Source organism: Brienomyrus brachyistius, chromosome 18, assembly GCF_023856365.1.
Source record: "Brienomyrus brachyistius isolate T26 chromosome 18, BBRACH_0.4, whole genome shotgun sequence".
Taxonomy (NCBI): Eukaryota; Metazoa; Chordata; class Actinopteri; order Osteoglossiformes; family Mormyridae; genus Brienomyrus; species Brienomyrus brachyistius.
The window spans coordinates 15540898-15558570 of NC_064550.1; the positions used below are offsets into that span (position 1 = coordinate 15540898).

Here is a 17673-nt window from a genome sequence, read left to right on the forward strand (position 1 = left end):
GGAGGTTCCTTGTTCCTTCTCCATGTTCCATCTTCCTTCTCCATGTTCCTTCACAGGGTCATCTAGAAGGGAGGCTGTTCATCTTTGTTCCTTCTCCATGTTCCTTCACAGAATAGTCCAGAAGGGAGGCAGATCTTTGTTCTTTCTCAATGTTCCATGTTCCTTCTACATGTTCCTTCACAGGGCAATCTAGGGGGGAGGTTCCTTGTTCCTTCTCCATGTTCCATCTTCCTTCTCCATGTTCCTTCACAGGGTCATCTAGAAGGGGGGCAGGTCTTCTTTGTTCCGTCTCCATGTTCCATGTTCCTTCTCCATGTTCCTTGACAGGGTAATCCAGAAGGGAGGCTGGTCATCTTTGTTCCTTCTCCATGTTCCTTGACAGGGTAATCCAGAAGGGAGGCCAGTCTTCCTCCACCAATATCACATCTAAGGTCAGCTGAGATGGAGCTCGAATTCTCTGCCTCTGTGGTGGGGGGGGGGGGTACCTAAAACATACTATGTTCCTCTGCAGCCCACAATTTGTTACTCCTGAAAACACCCTGGCAAAAGTATTCTGCGGCAAAGACGAGTCACAGTTTTGTGAGTTTGTGTGTGTTTTCCTCTTTCCTCCTCCTTAAATTACGATCCGCTATGAAGCCCTCCCTCTTCCCCGCGTACCGTGCCCAAACCACTGTGCGGCTGATTAGCCGAGATACGCCATCTGCATTATTAACGAGCCCGATCAAACTTTAATTGCGGCAGGGTTCCTCAGGGCGAGAGAGCAGGGGGCTCTCTCTCCGACCCTGGGGAAGGGGGAGGGGGGCTTGGGCACAAATTATGAGGAGATTCCAAAATTCAAACCAGCCAGAGGAGAATATGACCAGCTGGTGAATCAGGCACCAATTACTAAACCCTCTAATGCAGCAAATAATAATTCCAACCACGTTCAGGGGCAGGTTCACGCATTAAAAAGCCAGACAGGCTAAAGGCTGAGCAAACTCAAAAAAGGGTATCACCGTCCACTGCGATGCCATCAGAACACCATGGCAAGTTAGCGAGTACAAGTTAGCATTCAAACAGGAGCTAGTTGTATATTATAACACACTGTAAGAGCTGAACAGAAGAGCTGCTCAAATCAGTACACCATGACTATGTTCCTAAAACGCAAGAGCATCCAGGTGAAGAAGCGGTAGATCAGTGGTCGGACAGAGCAGATGAGGTGTCCCCCGAAAAGATTAATCTTACAAGCTACTGGCCCCGGGATAAACTTCTGATTTGCCAACAAGGAGGAAGTCCCACCTCCGTCAAGGAAAGGATAAAAGCAGACCAGAAGATTGGAAGAGAAAGGCTGTTCTGACTTTGGATTGGATTTTGCTTTATGGTCTTTTGTACAAACTCTCTTTTTTGACTTCTACTTTTGTGTCTGCTTATTAAACTTTATATTTACTGTATATCTTTGATCATCGACATCAGCTACTCTTGTGTCAGGCATTTTCCACCAACTATGGCTGTTCCTTCAGCTCCAGAAATACGCCTGATTAATTATGATGACCTCTGCTGGCCGGGATGTATGTGTCAGCATACCCTAGGACACATACATCACCTAAAGCTGGCCAGGTAGCAGCCAAGTCAGATGACACTTGATTTGCAGAGGTGCCCGGGCTCACCCTTCTACCCACCTTGGTCGTCTTGACCTTGTTGCCCGTGCTGCAGCTCCAGCCAGTCAGGTCCGGCAACACTTTGCATTCCTCCCCGTCGAGGCACGGCTGCATTTGGCACCACCACTTCTGGGCAACTATGGAGGCTGGGAAGGACCAAAAAGGTCAATTAGCGCAATGCGTTTCCTATAGTTGTGTTCAGTACTTCGTATGTCATGGTCGCATGTTATGAGCATGGGGAGGAACGTCCGAGGTGTCGACTTTAAGGTCAGCTCATCGGAGGGCGAGCCTGGGAAAGGTATCGGGGCTCATTTGACATTTCCGTGTGCTCCGAGCACCAGAAAGGCCAGCAGGCTGAGCCGGCACTGTTACAGTACGGAAAATAAGATAAAAATCGATCGCGCTGTCAAGTGGACAGTGTTGACACGGTATTAAATGACTTGGCCTCGCTCACTCTGCTTTCATTGTACGGCACGTGCCAGACGCTCTTAAGCCTCCCTGCTGTCTCTGAGAAGCCCCTGCGTGGGTGTGTATGAACGATCGTTGATAACGTACTCCCCGAGCCCATCGAGACATCAGTCAGGGAGAAGGTCTGGGACATTCCGACAGATCCATGCCCTTGCAGTGTACAAAATAATGTTGGCATAAGGAGAAGAGTGCAGAAGTGAGAAATAACTGTTTCGATATTTAATAACTGGGTTGTTATGGCTTCTGTTTTTGAGAAGGTGCCTCTACCTTACCTCTAAGGAGGATGCATCTCCAGATGTTCACCACGTTTGCCATGTCTGGTGGCACGGTTTGATGTTCCTGGGGCCGCTTTCAAAAAGTCACCCCACCCAACCCCTAGTGTAGTGACTGTTTGTGGCCAGCTGGGTGGCCCGCAAATGCCTGGACTGAGTTTGGTTGGACGTACCCATGTGTGGGTTTTATTTCATATTTTTTCCAAATTGCAGCACCTGTGAATTGAAGTTGAATGACCCCCCCCCTTTGTCTGTACAGCATGTGAAGTAAATCAGGGGTGCGGGATGGAGGAGGGGGGGGGTCTTACCATCCACGCAGGAGGGCGCGGCTCTCGTCGTCCCGGCGACCTGCCCAGGGAAGCAGGAGCACTTCACGGTCTGGGATCGCTCCTCGATCTTATTCTTGTTGCAGCAGCGGTGGGCCGCAATGACCTCACACGTGCCGGCTTTGACGTGCACTGCGGGACAGACAGACAGACCTGTGTGTTGCAGCTTCTGTTATTTTTACACTTCAGCTATGTAGCAGATGCTTTTCTCCAGATACATACAATTCAGAAAACCGGGTCAGACAGTCCCTGGAGCAATTAGGGGTTAAGGGCCTCGCTCAGGGGCCCGACGGTGAAATCGCTGTCAACCCTGTGATTTGAACCAACATCCCTCCGATCGCAGACACAGTATCCTAAACCAGTGAGTCACACTCCAAGTAACGGCCCCAGAAGCTTTAATATTCTGCATCTTCCTTCTGCAGTACAAAGAACATTAACTTGTGTCACAGAAAACCACGGAATGAGAGATACCGGTACGTCGAAGGGCAGGTTCGGGGCTGCATCCGTGGCACAGGGTGTCTCCCTCACAAACAAACAGCACGATAAACCACCAGGAATAGCCCACATGCTAACAGGACTCCACCATCGTTTGCACTCACTCAGTCTTTCACCCTTGAACAAAAGAGAGTAAATTCTGATGTTTACAGACGAACCATGAACAGGGAGATTAAAAAGTTGTTCTGCACCGCAACTAGAGAGAAAAGGCACTTGGCCAATTAAGAGCATTAATCGGCAAGGTTCAAAGAGCATTAATGCACCCCCCCCACCCCACCCCCGATCACTCTGGCAGTAGCATTGTAATCAGCAAACAGAGAGACATTCTATGAAAATTGAATCTCTTTTCCTTAAAAGAAATTCTTTGAGGTGGTTTTTTTTTGTACATTCGCATTTGGGGCTTCATGTATCTAGTTTGTACATTACGGTAATGAGTGATTGCCAACCATCACACCAAGAAAAAGCGGGTAAAAATAAACCAGCATTGCAGGCTGATATTCTGTGTTGTTAGTGTCGAAGAAGAGACACGGAGAGGCAATTAAGGTGGACTTCTGCAGAACATCAGAGAAGTCCTACATACAGTTGATGCAAAAGGGGTCTTCATATTCAGAGACAAGGTTAAGGGAAAAAAAAACGTACGTAAATGATCCAAGGATATCTTCACTTTCCTATACTATACCAAAAATCCCAAGCTAAACCGAAACGTAACTGGAATGAGGTCTTCAACACGTGATGCCAGGTAGGAGAAGCTCTCCAGATGAACAGACTGTCCTCCAGGCACCGAACACTTGGTATATATAGATGGAGAAAGAAAAAAAAAACAAGTCAAGCAAAAATAGAGAATCTCTCTTTTTTGACCTCAGGAAAAAGAACAACTATTTCCAGCTCATCCTGCCAAACCTACGAGGTATTCGGCTTTGACCCTGAGTATGAAATTTGCAGTAATTATATGCAACAACAGAGCTCAAGTAAAGTCAGACGGAGGTGTGAAGGTGGAAGATCTGTCAGCTGTATGGAATCAGAGCTTGTGGGCTCCACAGATTACGCTCTGATCTTCTGCTGAGAACTTGTTTTTGTCCAACGTGGCTGAGATCTGTGGAGGATCTGTTACTGTTTATCGTCATTTATTATTTATTGTTATTGTTTATTGATGTTAATGTGTGTGTCGTGTTACTGTAAACATGTATTTTCCTTTGGGATTAATACTCTATCTATCTATATCTATGTCTGTCTGTCTGTCTATCTAGCTATCTATCTATCTATATCTATCTATCTGTCTGTCTGACTGTCTATCTATCTATCTATCATGGCTAGATCTAAGTGCCTCCTTATCAAAGATACAGTCATCTTCTCTCAGAAGCCTGGGACACGGTGTTCGTAGGCAGACTGAGAAATCACAGGTCCCCGAACACGAACGTTTTGAAACAACTGAAGTAACGAAAGAGGCCTCAAGGCACTAAAACTCACACTTGGCCAGAACTAGCAAAGTAGCTAAGACAGTCCTGGGCTTTATTAAATACCCAGCACCGCCATAGCTATGGGATGACTTCATCTGAAAATGGCCACAAACCGCCCGCAGAAAGCGGGAGACTTTCCTCGAGGCCCCCCTTAGTCCTGGGGCCCGAAGGACCCAAGTCAAAATCCACCATAACTATATCCTTAATGTTAAAAGTCACACATCAATGCCAGCTAACAAGCACCAGTGAAAGATGTTATTCAAACAGCTGAACTCCTTCCCAATGAAATAAAGGATAAGAAAAATAAAACTAAATAGCTTCAATATGTTAATTATCATTCGATCTATTGCAATAATGCATATACCTCTATGGTAAACATCAAAAGTAAAATTTGCGCAGAAGGAAAAAGTTTGATTTTATTAGTCTCCAAAGAAAAACACAATTACATCTTCATTAGTAAGATTTATATAACAGCACTTCACTACAGGGAACAAAAAAGCTTTGATATATCTGTTTGTATAAGTAGTTCTGCCCTATTCGATGAAGAAAAATATAAGCTGTATTTCAGTATACTTTTGAAATCACCCTTTATTATGTTTATATAGATTTTCAATTTGGAACTTAATTCGCAAATAGACTGAAAACGAACCCCCATCTAGCCATTAGCGAGCAAGCCACAAACCTAATCTGCAACATTAGAAAACATTTTCATGCCAATCAATAAGATGCTATTCACACTCGAAAGATCGCAGCCCACAGAGATAAGGACCTGACCAGAGAACGCACTAGCAGCTCCGAGAAGGTGAACTCGCACCGAAAGGCACGTTTACCACCACTGGATGACTCAAAAACAGTTATGTGTTACGGATTAAGTTTCACAATTAGGATTTCAATGATCCAATGAGAGCTGCGACACAGGAACGGCCGAGAGGCTCACAGACGACGGTATAAACCTGCTGTAAGTTCCTCCCTCCTTTGCTGTTTTATTGCGGGAGAAGGCAGACGAACGTGAAGCCATTTTCATAAGTGTCTGCACACCCCCAGGCCTCTGTTCAATTGGTTTTTTTAATGTTGCCTCTGGTAACGTGGTTTTGCCAGATTGCCCGGGTTAAAACCCTATAGCGCACAGGGAAGGTCGCACAGTACATTTTGCTGGACAGAGCAGTATTGTGCATTGCACTATACCCATATTAGCAGTTTCAGCCATTTCTTTTATATTTATTTCAGATATTTATACTTTATTTAGCCATATGTCTTGTGTCGGCTGTTTCTGTTATTTACTTCATGTTTATTCTAAAAATACATACTTCTGCAGTTCCTAAATGCATATCTGCTTTGATGTTCTGCCTCTGTGTTGTTTTGCCCTGTCTAACCTTGTCACGTTACGTGTTACTGACTTGGTGGCGTGAGTAAGGATTCCCGATGTTCCTGTACTGATGTACAAAAGGCAAATAGAGAATCTTGACTATTAGGGATTGAGTTATGGTTTCCATGATAATCTCATCAGCACAGGGAGATTACTAACTAGTGGCAGTCCACAGGTGCTGAGCCGCAGCAGGTATACAGTGGTATACAGGGACGGTGACTTCCGGAGAAATCGTCAAGGAGCAATCCAGGTAGGACGGAGATGAGTATAGGTCCGGGATTAGCGACCTCGGCAACAGCCTGGCTGGCTATGGGCCGCTGCCAAATCCACAGGAATCACGTGGAGCTCCGGTTTGGCCCGGATTCCAGAGAAAACCTCCGTCAGTCTGATCCCGTCAGGGAAGGATAGGGGAGCCTCATTACCGGGACCCTGCTCGCGTGTTTGGAGCAAAAAATGCCGGATCCATGACCAGAAGGTCGCAGAAAATTGTCAGCAGGGAAACTCGGTTAGCCTGACCTTCAGCGCCGTGGCCGAGATGAATGCAGTCGGGGGTCGGTGATTAAGATGGCTGCGTGGGTGGGTAATGTGTGCCTCAGTGCTGAGGATTTAATTTACCCCACACACCAAAATGAATTAATAGGTTGGACGATTCACAGGCATAAAACAATACAGAACAGTGAGCAGGAGAGTAAAGACATTGAAATACAGGAAGAATCCCAGCTAAAATCTCTCCTCTTGTATTGTCGGAAGCGATTCATAATCACGAGGTTATTTATGTTCATTCACACATAAAACAGATGTTCATTCATAGCATTTATCCAAAGCACCAACAACACCAACTAGGCGACGCGTTGAACGAGAGGCCGGTCCATCCTAGGGGACACAGTGGTTGGGATGCCAGCGCATCATTAAGGACACCATGAATGAGGTGCCAGTCCACCACAAAGAACAATCAGTGGACATGAATCCAGTCCATCACAGGAGACACAGTGGACATGAATCCAGTCCATCACAGGGGACACAGTGGACATGAATCCAGTCCATCACAGGAGACACAGTGGACATGAATCCAGTCCATCGTAGGGGACACAGTGGACATGAATCCAACCATCACAGGGGACACAGTGGACATGAATCCAGTCCATCACAGGGGACACAGTGGACATGAATCCAGTCCATCACAGGAGACACAGTGGACATGAATCCAGTCCATCGCAGGGGACACAGTGGACATGAATCCAGTCCATCGTAGGGGACACACATAATCACAGTCACACACTACAAGCTAACATGGTAAGAGAATAATGGTGACTATTGACATCAGTCCATGTAAATTGCAGACTAAATTCTGGTAACATTTCATACAGGATCAGAGTATTTCCATTATTCTCTTATTACGTTCGGTGTGTCTGCGGTTTTCGGGACCAATAAAAATGTCCGTGTGTCATTGTGGAAAATGAACAAAGGCAGAATTACATGCATGCAGTGGGTGTATGGGAGTGACAGGGTGTGCCCACCTGGTTCCTGGGACCAGGCAGGTGTGGCGCTAATCTCATCCTTTACCAAGTCAACCCACCCGATGTCCCAGCCCTAATTAAGATTTACTGGAAAACTATGTAGGAATCCGGCGAAGTCTGGAGATATGAGGCCTTGGCTTGGACAGCAGACGATGTAAATTAGTGACACTCACCAGCAGAGCAAAGAAAGGCCATTCACATACTTTAGAATGGCATCATCAGTCTGCTAAGAACCTCTTTCAAATGGTAATAAAGTGGTAACGAGCCTTCCTGGGGAGAAGCCTATGAGCACAGCCACGGATTCCTCAAAGGTTTTTGGTTTCTTACCTCTGCTGAATTTATTTAGCATATATGACTGGTTACCTTATAGTTTACCGTAACATTTAGTATACACTACGCCACAAAATGCACATTGTCATTTGTATGTGGATTAAGCTCTTATGTCCTTTTGTTGAGATTGTAGGTTACCTTCATGGTTTACCATAATGTGTTGTATACATTACACTGCAAAATGCACGTTGTCTTTTGTACGAGGAGGTGGCTTGTTTTCGGGTATCGGGTAGCACTGTGGTTCATGCTCCCCATCCCGTGGATCTGGCATCGGCCAGCGACCCTGACCTATGCGGGGTCACAGCAGTGTGGCGTAAAGCAGGGAATCTCCCATCACAGGGCACACACAGGATTTACACCTATGGAAAATTTGCCAGTTCCAGTTAGCATGTTTTTTGGATTGCGGGGGGAATCCAGAATGCACAGAGCAAAACCCAGGAGGACGCGAGGAGAACGTGCAAGCGCTACAACACAAACACACCAGGGCAGAAACACAAACCCTGGCCTCCAGAGATGGGAGACAGCTACGCTAACCATTCCACCACCCAACTAACTTCACTCCCGGTGCATTTTCATTTTCCTTTGCGCAGAAGCTAAAATGGTTCTTTTGATTGTGTCATTTTCCCCCACTGCTGTTAAACCCCCCTCTCCTCCTGAGCCCCCCCATGCCAGTGTCCGCTGGTATCCGCCCCTCGTCCAGTCCGGAGCGAGCGTCACAGTTAACTTCCTGTGGCCGACGCCGTCTAGTTACACATTCCGTGTCAGTGGTACGTCGCCCACAAGGGGGCTGCAAGCGATTCCCTCTGCGAGGACGCCAGCTACTGCTCTTACGCATTTTTATGCAAAGCCATAAAGCCCTGAAATCTGTATGGTGAAAATCTGTCGAGGGACATTTACATTTTCGCTCGCATTTAAGCTAATCCTAACCTAATGCCTTCCCGCCCTCTGTTAACCGGTGAAGAAGACGCACGTGTACAGACCCGAGGGGCCGGTCCATAAACAGAATGCAGAGTCAGGATGGGTTCGCTGTTTGTATATTAGCCCCCATGATTAAGCGAAAGGTGAAATTCCCACCTAATGCGCCACGCTCCCCCAGCACACCACCTCTGTGACGACGAGCATCCTGAAACTTGACGGGATTTGAGATCTCACAAGATATCAGAGCACGTATAAGACCCATACTCTCGTGTTGGTGGGGAAAAGTACCACACCGGGACACCAGTGCAGTTCACTAGGAAATATGATACAAAACAATCCAGGGACAAGGACTGGAACCCAACAGAATCAACATGGGGATAGGAATGAAATTACATAGGTAATGTAAAAATAGGAACCAAGTAGCACAATGTGTGGCAGGTCACCACGGCAACAAGCGGTGTCAGACTCCCCTCATTGGCACGACTGGCCCTTTAATCTCAATCAGTAGAGTGGATCCAGCTGTGACTGACTGGGCAGAGGTCACGGGGGGTCACGTGCAGCTGTGTGCACAGCCGAGCACATTCAAACCCTCAAGCGGCTGCAATGCAGACCCTCAAGGAAAGGAATAAATGATTTTGAATGCGATGATTGCCCCTGCACGCCTGTCAGCTTTTATGGAGCGTTTTATCGAGGCCCCTTTGTTTCCCTCCCGTAAAAGCCTCTGCCAGAGCTATAGCACTGTATCACCCATGTTAGCTCCCCGCGGGGCGCCCAGGCACCCCACTGTGGGCTCTGTATCGGCGATTACAGACCAGCGGGGACCCCCGCGGGATTAATAAACCGTTAACCCCCGGAAGTCATGGCCAAAGGGGGTCGCACTGAAGTAGACCCAGCAGAAACGTTGGGAATTCCGTCCGAAGGCGGGCTATCAGGTGGTGAATGGCGCGCATGGGCACTTCGCAGCCTGGCTTAACGGCAGTGCCGTATCTGAGCATGCTCAGTAAAGCCCGAGAGGGTGCAGCAGGCGATGCCTCCACCCGCAGCTCGGTACGCACGGCGACGTACGTCTTTTCACCAATTGCCGATTCTCTTTTTTCATCCCTCTCTTCTTTTCTCCAGGTTCGTTCCTCTAACGTTGGAACCAGGAGCGGGCATGGCTGTCTTGGCAGAGATGGTCATGTGACCCTGGTCCCAGGGTCACATGACCTTCACTGCAGCCTTCTGTCCGTCTCAGACATGACAAACCCATGCGGAGCTTGACTCCTATCCTGCCCTCCCTCTCTGATAATTTGTTCGCCGATGCCTATGTCCAAACTGAAATTAAATTTATTTCTTCCGACAAAGTGTTTCACCCTCACACCCTAGTCAAACACTACAAGTGAGGTAGCAAAAGAAAAAAACTGAAATTCCCTTTAAAAAAATCGCATTACTTTGCGCGCCGGCAGAAACACACATTTAGTGTCACTGTCCATGCTGGGATCACGCCCAGTGAAGTTTATTCTCGACAACATCTCACCCAATATCCGAAAAAAAAAAGCTGCAACGATATTAAGGCGGCAAGGCTGCGGATTTAATTTTGGTATCGATCGCTGGCCCTGGCTTCTCGGCGTCTGGAAGGTTCTGAGCAGCGCGGTCCAGAAAGCCCGGATCCGCACGAGCTCTCGATACACGCGAAAGAGGAGCGAAAAACAACAAAAAAAAAAAAAAAAACATAGAAAGCCAGTGTGGATGAGGGTTAGGCAAGAGCAGATGTGATGTAAACAGCGGAAAACGGATCGCCACGGAAACAGTCATGAATAAGTAATGGATATCGGCCAGCATGGAGGAGACAGACATCCAGAGCGCGAATGCGGGGAGGGGTAGCATTTTTCTGGTGTCAAGATCACGTACGTCAACCTGGGGATGGGGGGGGGGGGGGGGGTCGCGACGACGATGCGTGAAGGAGACATCTGAGCAGGAAGAATTACATGCAGCAGGACGGGGGGGGGTATGAATTATGAAGGGATACAAATGCATGTCAACTGGCATTCTGACGCTGTGGTCTTCTGGGCCTCAGTCCATATGTGGCATTTAGTGCCATCAAACCAGTTAGTTAACTGGCTCATTCGTGTATTTAATATACGGGCGAAGCATCTAGAGGTGTCTCCAGGACAGTCGCATTATTTTATTTGCATTTGCACACTAGTACGGGAAAAGCTACATTGCAGTATGTTGGTGTTTAAAGTCATACAGCTTGGGGTTGGAGTACAGGGTCAGCCATCTATCCAGTAACCCTGGAGCATTTTACAGGAAGTTAAGGGCCTAGCTCAGGGGCTCAGTGCAGACGTGACTATTCTACCATTTATATAGCTGGTTGTTACTGTTTCCTAGGTTTTTATTCTCCTGAAGGATACAGCCACCAACCCTTCAGCCGAGCTCTCCCTGGTCGCTCTAGAGCACCACAGGGCGGCTGGCAGTTTCGTGAGGGCTGCCCGTCTCAACGTTGCTAAGGAGCAGAAATGTTCAACAGCCATATCGGCGACGGACCTCCACCCCAGACGGAGCTCTGTCGGTGCACCGAACAGCACGTCAAGTTCAGAGCGCACCAGGAACAGATCAGAAGCAAGCAGAAGCCACGATATTACCTCACAAGGCCCGGCGCACGGACACGATCCGGCCCCGACGGAGCAAGATGGGCGGCATTCCGAGGGAAGTCGGAATAAATCTTCGGGAGACCTGGGCTTAATTAGATTACATTAGTCAGCTAGATTGACTCATCTGTCTCCAGGCATAAACCTGCATAGCTGAAATTAAAATTCAATTTAAGAAGGTGCCAAGGACATTAGCGAGCGGTAAAAAGACCTGTCCGCAGCTGCCGCAAACTGTTGGCGGGAATGAGCCTTTACCTCTCACTTCGCGGGAAAATAGGATGAAATGAAAAAGGTAGTAAGCTAAAAAAAAATAAAAAATTAAGAAATACGGAAGCAGAGCACCACGGAAGGACGGCACCTTGCAGAGGCTTAATAATTGCCAAATGTCTTGTTATATTTTCAAGCCTCTCAGTAAAAGGGATTGGAGGATAAACAGCGTTACACCACTCTGAATTACTGCCACACTCGTATCCAGACGGCGTTCAGTTGCGTGTATCGGTATTGAAGCCGTACTCCCTTGGAAGGTTTTAATTCATCATATGTTGAATTTGGCACTAAAGCATTTAGCTCCTTGCAATACTGGATTACCTGACATTACACCCGTTCCTATCGCACGTGACAAGCAAAACAGAATCATAAGTAATTCGCATCAAAGGAAAATAAAAATAACAATGCCATTAGTTTGTAGTATATAGTTAGCAAAATGCTGAATTACTTGTGTAGCATTTCCTGTTTTCTGTCGGTAATCAGAATTTTTATGGTTTGTTTTTTTCCCCCGGAATATAAGCAATGTCTGGGGACTAAGGTATAAAATAGGGTGCAAAACGATGAGGGGGGCGATAAGGAGGGAGAGGTACAAAGCGCCGGGGAAATGCGTGCATCGCCGAGCAGCGCTCAGGACGCTTCGCGGGCGCGGCACGGAGGGGGGGCTGTTTCTAAAAATGATCCGCGACGCTGCGCTCCCGACGTCCCGCGGAGAAGCGGGGGGACCGGCGTGCTCGTCTGGGTCGGATTGCCAAGCGTTACGTTTGGCTCAGACCCACCGCGGCGCCTCTCCGCCAGTCAATGCGAACCTTAAATGGAAGCGGTGCCGCTGCGCAGCCCCGGAGAGCCGCCGGTTAATTAAGGTGAGACAGTGAACGCAGGTATGCAAAACGTGGTCCAGTGAAAACTGCAAGACGATCGGATGCTCACGAAGCTGCACCTACCTGTGCGCGATCTAACTATAAAAAAAAACTTTGATTGACTTAATTATAAACGTTCCACCTAGATCCTCTTATCGCCCCTCACCCCTAACTGGCACTGATCACTTTAACTGATTAGTATTTGTTTATGCAATCCACTGTAATTATTACAGCCCTGTATGATTTATTGTTTACATACACATTGCAGTGTATATAGATGTATATAAACCTATTTGCCCTGTTTCACACTGTCCTCTATCTGGCAGTTTAAATACTCCCGCCCCCGGTGGAACTTTATCTCCTGCTACTGTGTACCTGCATATGGATGGTATGACAGTAAAGCCTACTTGACCTGACTGGACATCTATGACTTACTAAGAATCAGGGGAAGGTTTGGAAATGCTGTTCCAAGACTTACCACAAAAACGACACAACCGGTTGTATTAAATATTGAGCTAACAAGTATGACGTAGGTGTGAATAATTATGCAGCAGCACACTGTTCCTGATGGCGAGAGCATTAATAGATGTATAGCTTTCCCTAGTTACTATTCAGAATTCCCTTATTGGATGAAAAGTTAAATCTGTATGAGATGCGATGTAGTAATTTCTGCGAATCACAGAAGTGTTGAAAGAATCTGAGTCCTTTCACGCAGTGCCTCAAAAAAAAAAAAGTACATTCTTTTTGATATCCACGTCAGCTCCTGCGGTGATTTGGATAAATTACTATAAGAAAATCACCCTCCATTTAGCAAGCCTGAGATCCAAAACCCGGCCTTCACACAGACCGGTCTTAGCTGCAAAACCCGGCCTTCACACAGACCGGTCTTAGCCGCAAAACCCGGCCTTCACACAGACCGGTCTTAGCTGCTAAACCTGCCCTTCACACAGACCGGTCTTAGCCGCAAAACCCGGCCTTCACACAGACCGGTCTTAGCTGCTAAACCTGCCCTTCACACAGACCGGTCTTAGCTGCTAAACCTGCCCTTCACACAGACCGGTCTTAGCTGCAAAACCCGGCCTTCACACAGACCGGTCTTAGCTGCAAAACCCGGCCTTCACACAGACCGGTCTTAGCCGCTAAACCCGGCCTTCACACAGACCGGTCTTAGCCGCAAAACCCGGCCTTCACACAGACCGGTCTTAGTCGCTAAACCTGCCCTTCACACAGACCGGTCTTAGCCGCTAAACCTGCCCTTCACAAAGACTGATCTTAGTCTCTAAACCCGGCCTTCACATAGACTGCTCTTAGCTGCTAAACCCAGCCTTCACACAGACCGGTCTAAGCAGCCAATCACTAATGTTGTAAGATTTTTTTTGTTCTCCCTGGTCTTTTTTGTGCCACAGTGAAGATGCTGTTTGGGGTTTGGCAGGGGGTGGTAGCAGATGAGGCCATGGAAGTAGATGGTGTGCTGGCTACTGCAATACATCTCCGGTCCCCCACCTCCCACCCACACCCAAGCCGCATGGCTGCCAGTACTGATTGATCAATTACAGCCTCTTGAGGATCCTGGCACCTCTTATAAGTTAATGGTCTCCAAAGTTATTAAGTCCTGGGGCAGCAGCTGCAGAAGGTCTGTCTGGGAATCTACAGGCTCTTTGTCACAGCCGAGCTCCCATCCTAAGGATACATATCACTCGTAAACGGTGGCCCAGCAAACATTATTAAGGTCCGGGCCGTAAGTGCCCCCGAATATATTAGGGGGGGGGACGTGTCAGCAGGGAGGGAATGCATCCGTAACTCCAGACAGCCTGGCAGAGGCATGAAGCAGCCCTCGAGATCCTTGCTGGGGGGGTCCCATTGCTCTCCAGGGCATAACATTTAAACAGCAGAATTTTTGAGACGTACTCAGATTTAAATTTTTTTTCTAACTTTTTATCCAAATGTACTTTCTGTATGTTCTTGTGAGAGGGCAGGGTCAGGCAGTCCCTGGAGTAACTGGGGGTTAAGGGCTCAAAGGCCCAGTGGCGAAAGCACTCTGCCAGTTCTGGGATTCAAACCAGCAACTTTCTGATCACAGGGATAGCATCCTAGCCCACTGGGCGAAATACCACCCAAGGCAGAGGTGGGCAATCTTATCCAGAAAGGGCCGCTGTGTGTGTGGGTTTTCACTGCAACTCCATAATCAGATTACTAATTAGAGGGCTGATTAGCTAAAGAGTCCTCACACCTGGGTTTGAACAGCTGACCTTAAAGGTTATCCTGAAAACTGACATACACACTGGGTAAGATTGCCCACCCCTGGTCCAAGGGATTTCTGAAGTCTGGAACAGGACACCTTCTGCTTTGGTTTAAGCCTTTAAGCGCTATGGTACCTTCTGGAAGGTTGTCGCCATGACTGTACAGCTGTTATAACTGCAATATCGATGTATACAGATGGATGAGAACCAGGCATAATTAGCCAAGCCACCGGTGCAGTAAATACAGTCAGCTGTGGGGAGTTTACATGACACGTCTGCCGCTGCCTGCATCCGCGCTGGGGAAACAGGCGTGCCGTAAGAGGCCAACGCGGCAGAGCACGGTGATTTTATTCCCACTATCGACGTTCCAGGAGCACGCGCGGCAAGCAGGGGTCGGAATCCCAACGGGCCGCTTCCCTCGGGGGCGGGATGCAAATTTGCCGCGATGCTCTAGGGGGCATCAATCAGAAGCAAGAGAATAACACCGAATCATGAACCAACCTCTGGTCATCCCACTCTATCACCTCGCAGTCATGTGACTCTCCTCCAGCTCAGTCACATGACTCTCATTTCACCCCCCCCAGCAACCAAACAGCAGAGATCAATAGCGCCGCAATAGTTTCCGCCCAAACGATGCTTAAAGCCCCACCCCTCACGGCCCGAAAAGGAGGAACACTAACGACTGCGGTCGCTAAGAGAAATAATGCTCCCCCCCCCCCCCCCCCACCGCCCCACACGACGGGAGTCTCCGTGCAATTCGTCTTGACTGGAGGTGCTGCCATAAAGTTTTAATGCGTCTAAAATGGTGTATTATCTTGTCCCAGATTAATCCGGAAAGAAATCACTCGGTTTCACAGAGCCGACAGTAATGACACATTCCTCACTCGGGCCAACCACAGATGTAGGCTCTGCAAGCTACTTTATATTACGGGGGGGAAAATTACGGTTATAAATTCTTAATAACCTGAGCTATATTAACAGACCATTACCGGGAAGCCATTAACATGCTTGGGATTGACCTCTGCGTGTGATTGATCGCATGATCTGCGTCGCATAATATGGGTGTCGCATATAAACGCTTAAGTTCCTGATTCAGTACGGAGCACTTGTCTGTTTGCTGGTCCTGCTTTGGGGTGACTTTGAGGGAGAGTTTGTCTCTGTGGCTGAAAGGTTTTGTCCCCTATGGGTTCCTGTACTGTTCCTATAACGTTCTCGAACTGTCCTAGGAGTGTATAACCACCAAATGCTGTTTAAAAGGTCTATCTACCTTCATTCTTTCGTAATGATTTTATTGGCCTGTCCTGTCTTTTCTCCCCCCCTTGCAATATGTGCCAGGAAGCTCAGGGTCACAGGACTGTGTGTGGAATGAAATGACAATTGATTGACCGCGTCTCTAAACCCCGTTTTTTATTTTGGTTGGCCAGCACATTGGCTGTAGCAGCCAGAGCGCAGAGCCCACTGCCAGGTGCTGTGTGAGTGATGGAAGAGTTACGACCGGCCGGTCCAGTGACATGATCCGTGTCGCATTTAAATTCTTCCCTGTCAGCAGCATGAGGATGCCGCCTCGTGAAAACCCCGATTGGATTTGCGCCGGTTAAACTGCAGCTTTGCACGGAGGTGGATTTGCCGCATGGTTATTAAAACGACCGCCTCTTGCCGATGTCTCTGTGCCTCCCGATCGCATCGGGAATGACAGAGTCTGAGACGCGCCTGTAATCCCGGAACGGTGGGGATTGACAGGAAAGAGGTTTAAGGCTTTCGGGGATTTTATCAGTTGTAGATCCGCTGCTTGGAAAGCAAGCAGCTTAACCTTAAAACATAGCAGTGTCCTGATGAATTATCTTGGCTATCAGCTTAAATTAAAATCGCCGCGTGGATCAAGTCCATCCGATAATCTGCACGCTTAGAAACTCAGTCAAATCCCAGAAGGGGTGATTTTTACCCCTTGAGAAGGCACTGAGCATGAATTTCCAGTTTTGATGGAGTAATTAACAAAAATAAATTAATAATAGGTTCTTCTTTTGTGAACTATTGTCTTCAGCATTAGGAAACAGTGTCTTTAGCATTGAGGAAAATTATAATAATGTTCAGTGATCTCCATTCTGACATCACAGCAATGAAATCCATTTTTCAGTAATCATTATTCTGATTGGCTTTTACCATAACAGGAAACCTTTCCAGGATGCCAAAATTGTCCCAAGCATCTATCGATCTATCTTGCAACCTCTTACCTTGATTGCGTGATGGGTCAGTCTATCGCAAGACACATATACACATACTCTTGAGCACACATTCGCCCACTACGGGCAATTTAGAAACGGCAGTTACCCTAAATGCATGTCTTTGTACTGCACAAGGACACCGGAGGAGCCAGAATATTGTACAATTCAAACCCCAACCCTGGAGGGGTGAGGCAACAGCGCCCCCCCACCGTGCTCCCAAAATTGCCCCATATTACTCGATCTCTCATGTTACCTGAATTCACCCAAGTGCCTTTTTGTCACCAAACACAGGATGATTCTGAGATGTGAATTCTGCCGCAGCTGTTGTTTAAATACGATACTTGGAGAAGACTCTTTTTTATACGCCCCAGTGCCGGTGGAAGTGAACGCCTGTCACCCGAGACAGCAGGTGCCTGCGGTGAAAATGTCACGCCACAGCAGGGGGGGCCATGAGTATGAAATAAGAACGGGGGGTGGGGGTGGGGGGCAAGAGAAAGAGAAAGACCAGCCAAGCTCAGGGCCAAACTAAGGGCCACGACCACCAAGGGAACGCCATCCCAGATTCGCAGGGAAACAAACGGGGACATGTGTTTGAATCCCAGCCGACACTGGAGACGAGGGGTAGCCAATTTGGATCTCGGCAAACTGAAGGATGCTCCATTAACCAGATA

The 17673-nt window shown here is 47.8% G+C and overlaps 1 protein-coding gene across 1 annotated transcript in view; it reads right to left on the bottom strand.

The window, feature by feature from the left end:
• LOC125713219 (chemokine-like protein TAFA-2) overlaps positions 1 to 17673 on the bottom strand; it is an 81982-nt gene that overhangs the window by 8860 nt on the left and 55449 nt on the right. The window contains exons 3-4 of the mRNA XM_048984190.1: positions 2686 to 2835; positions 1659 to 1783 (exon numbers count right to left, since the gene is read on the bottom strand). Coding sequence (XP_048840147.1) covers positions 1659 to 1783; positions 2686 to 2835 — 275 coding nt within the window. The remainder of the gene's footprint in view (positions 1 to 1658; positions 1784 to 2685; positions 2836 to 17673) is intronic.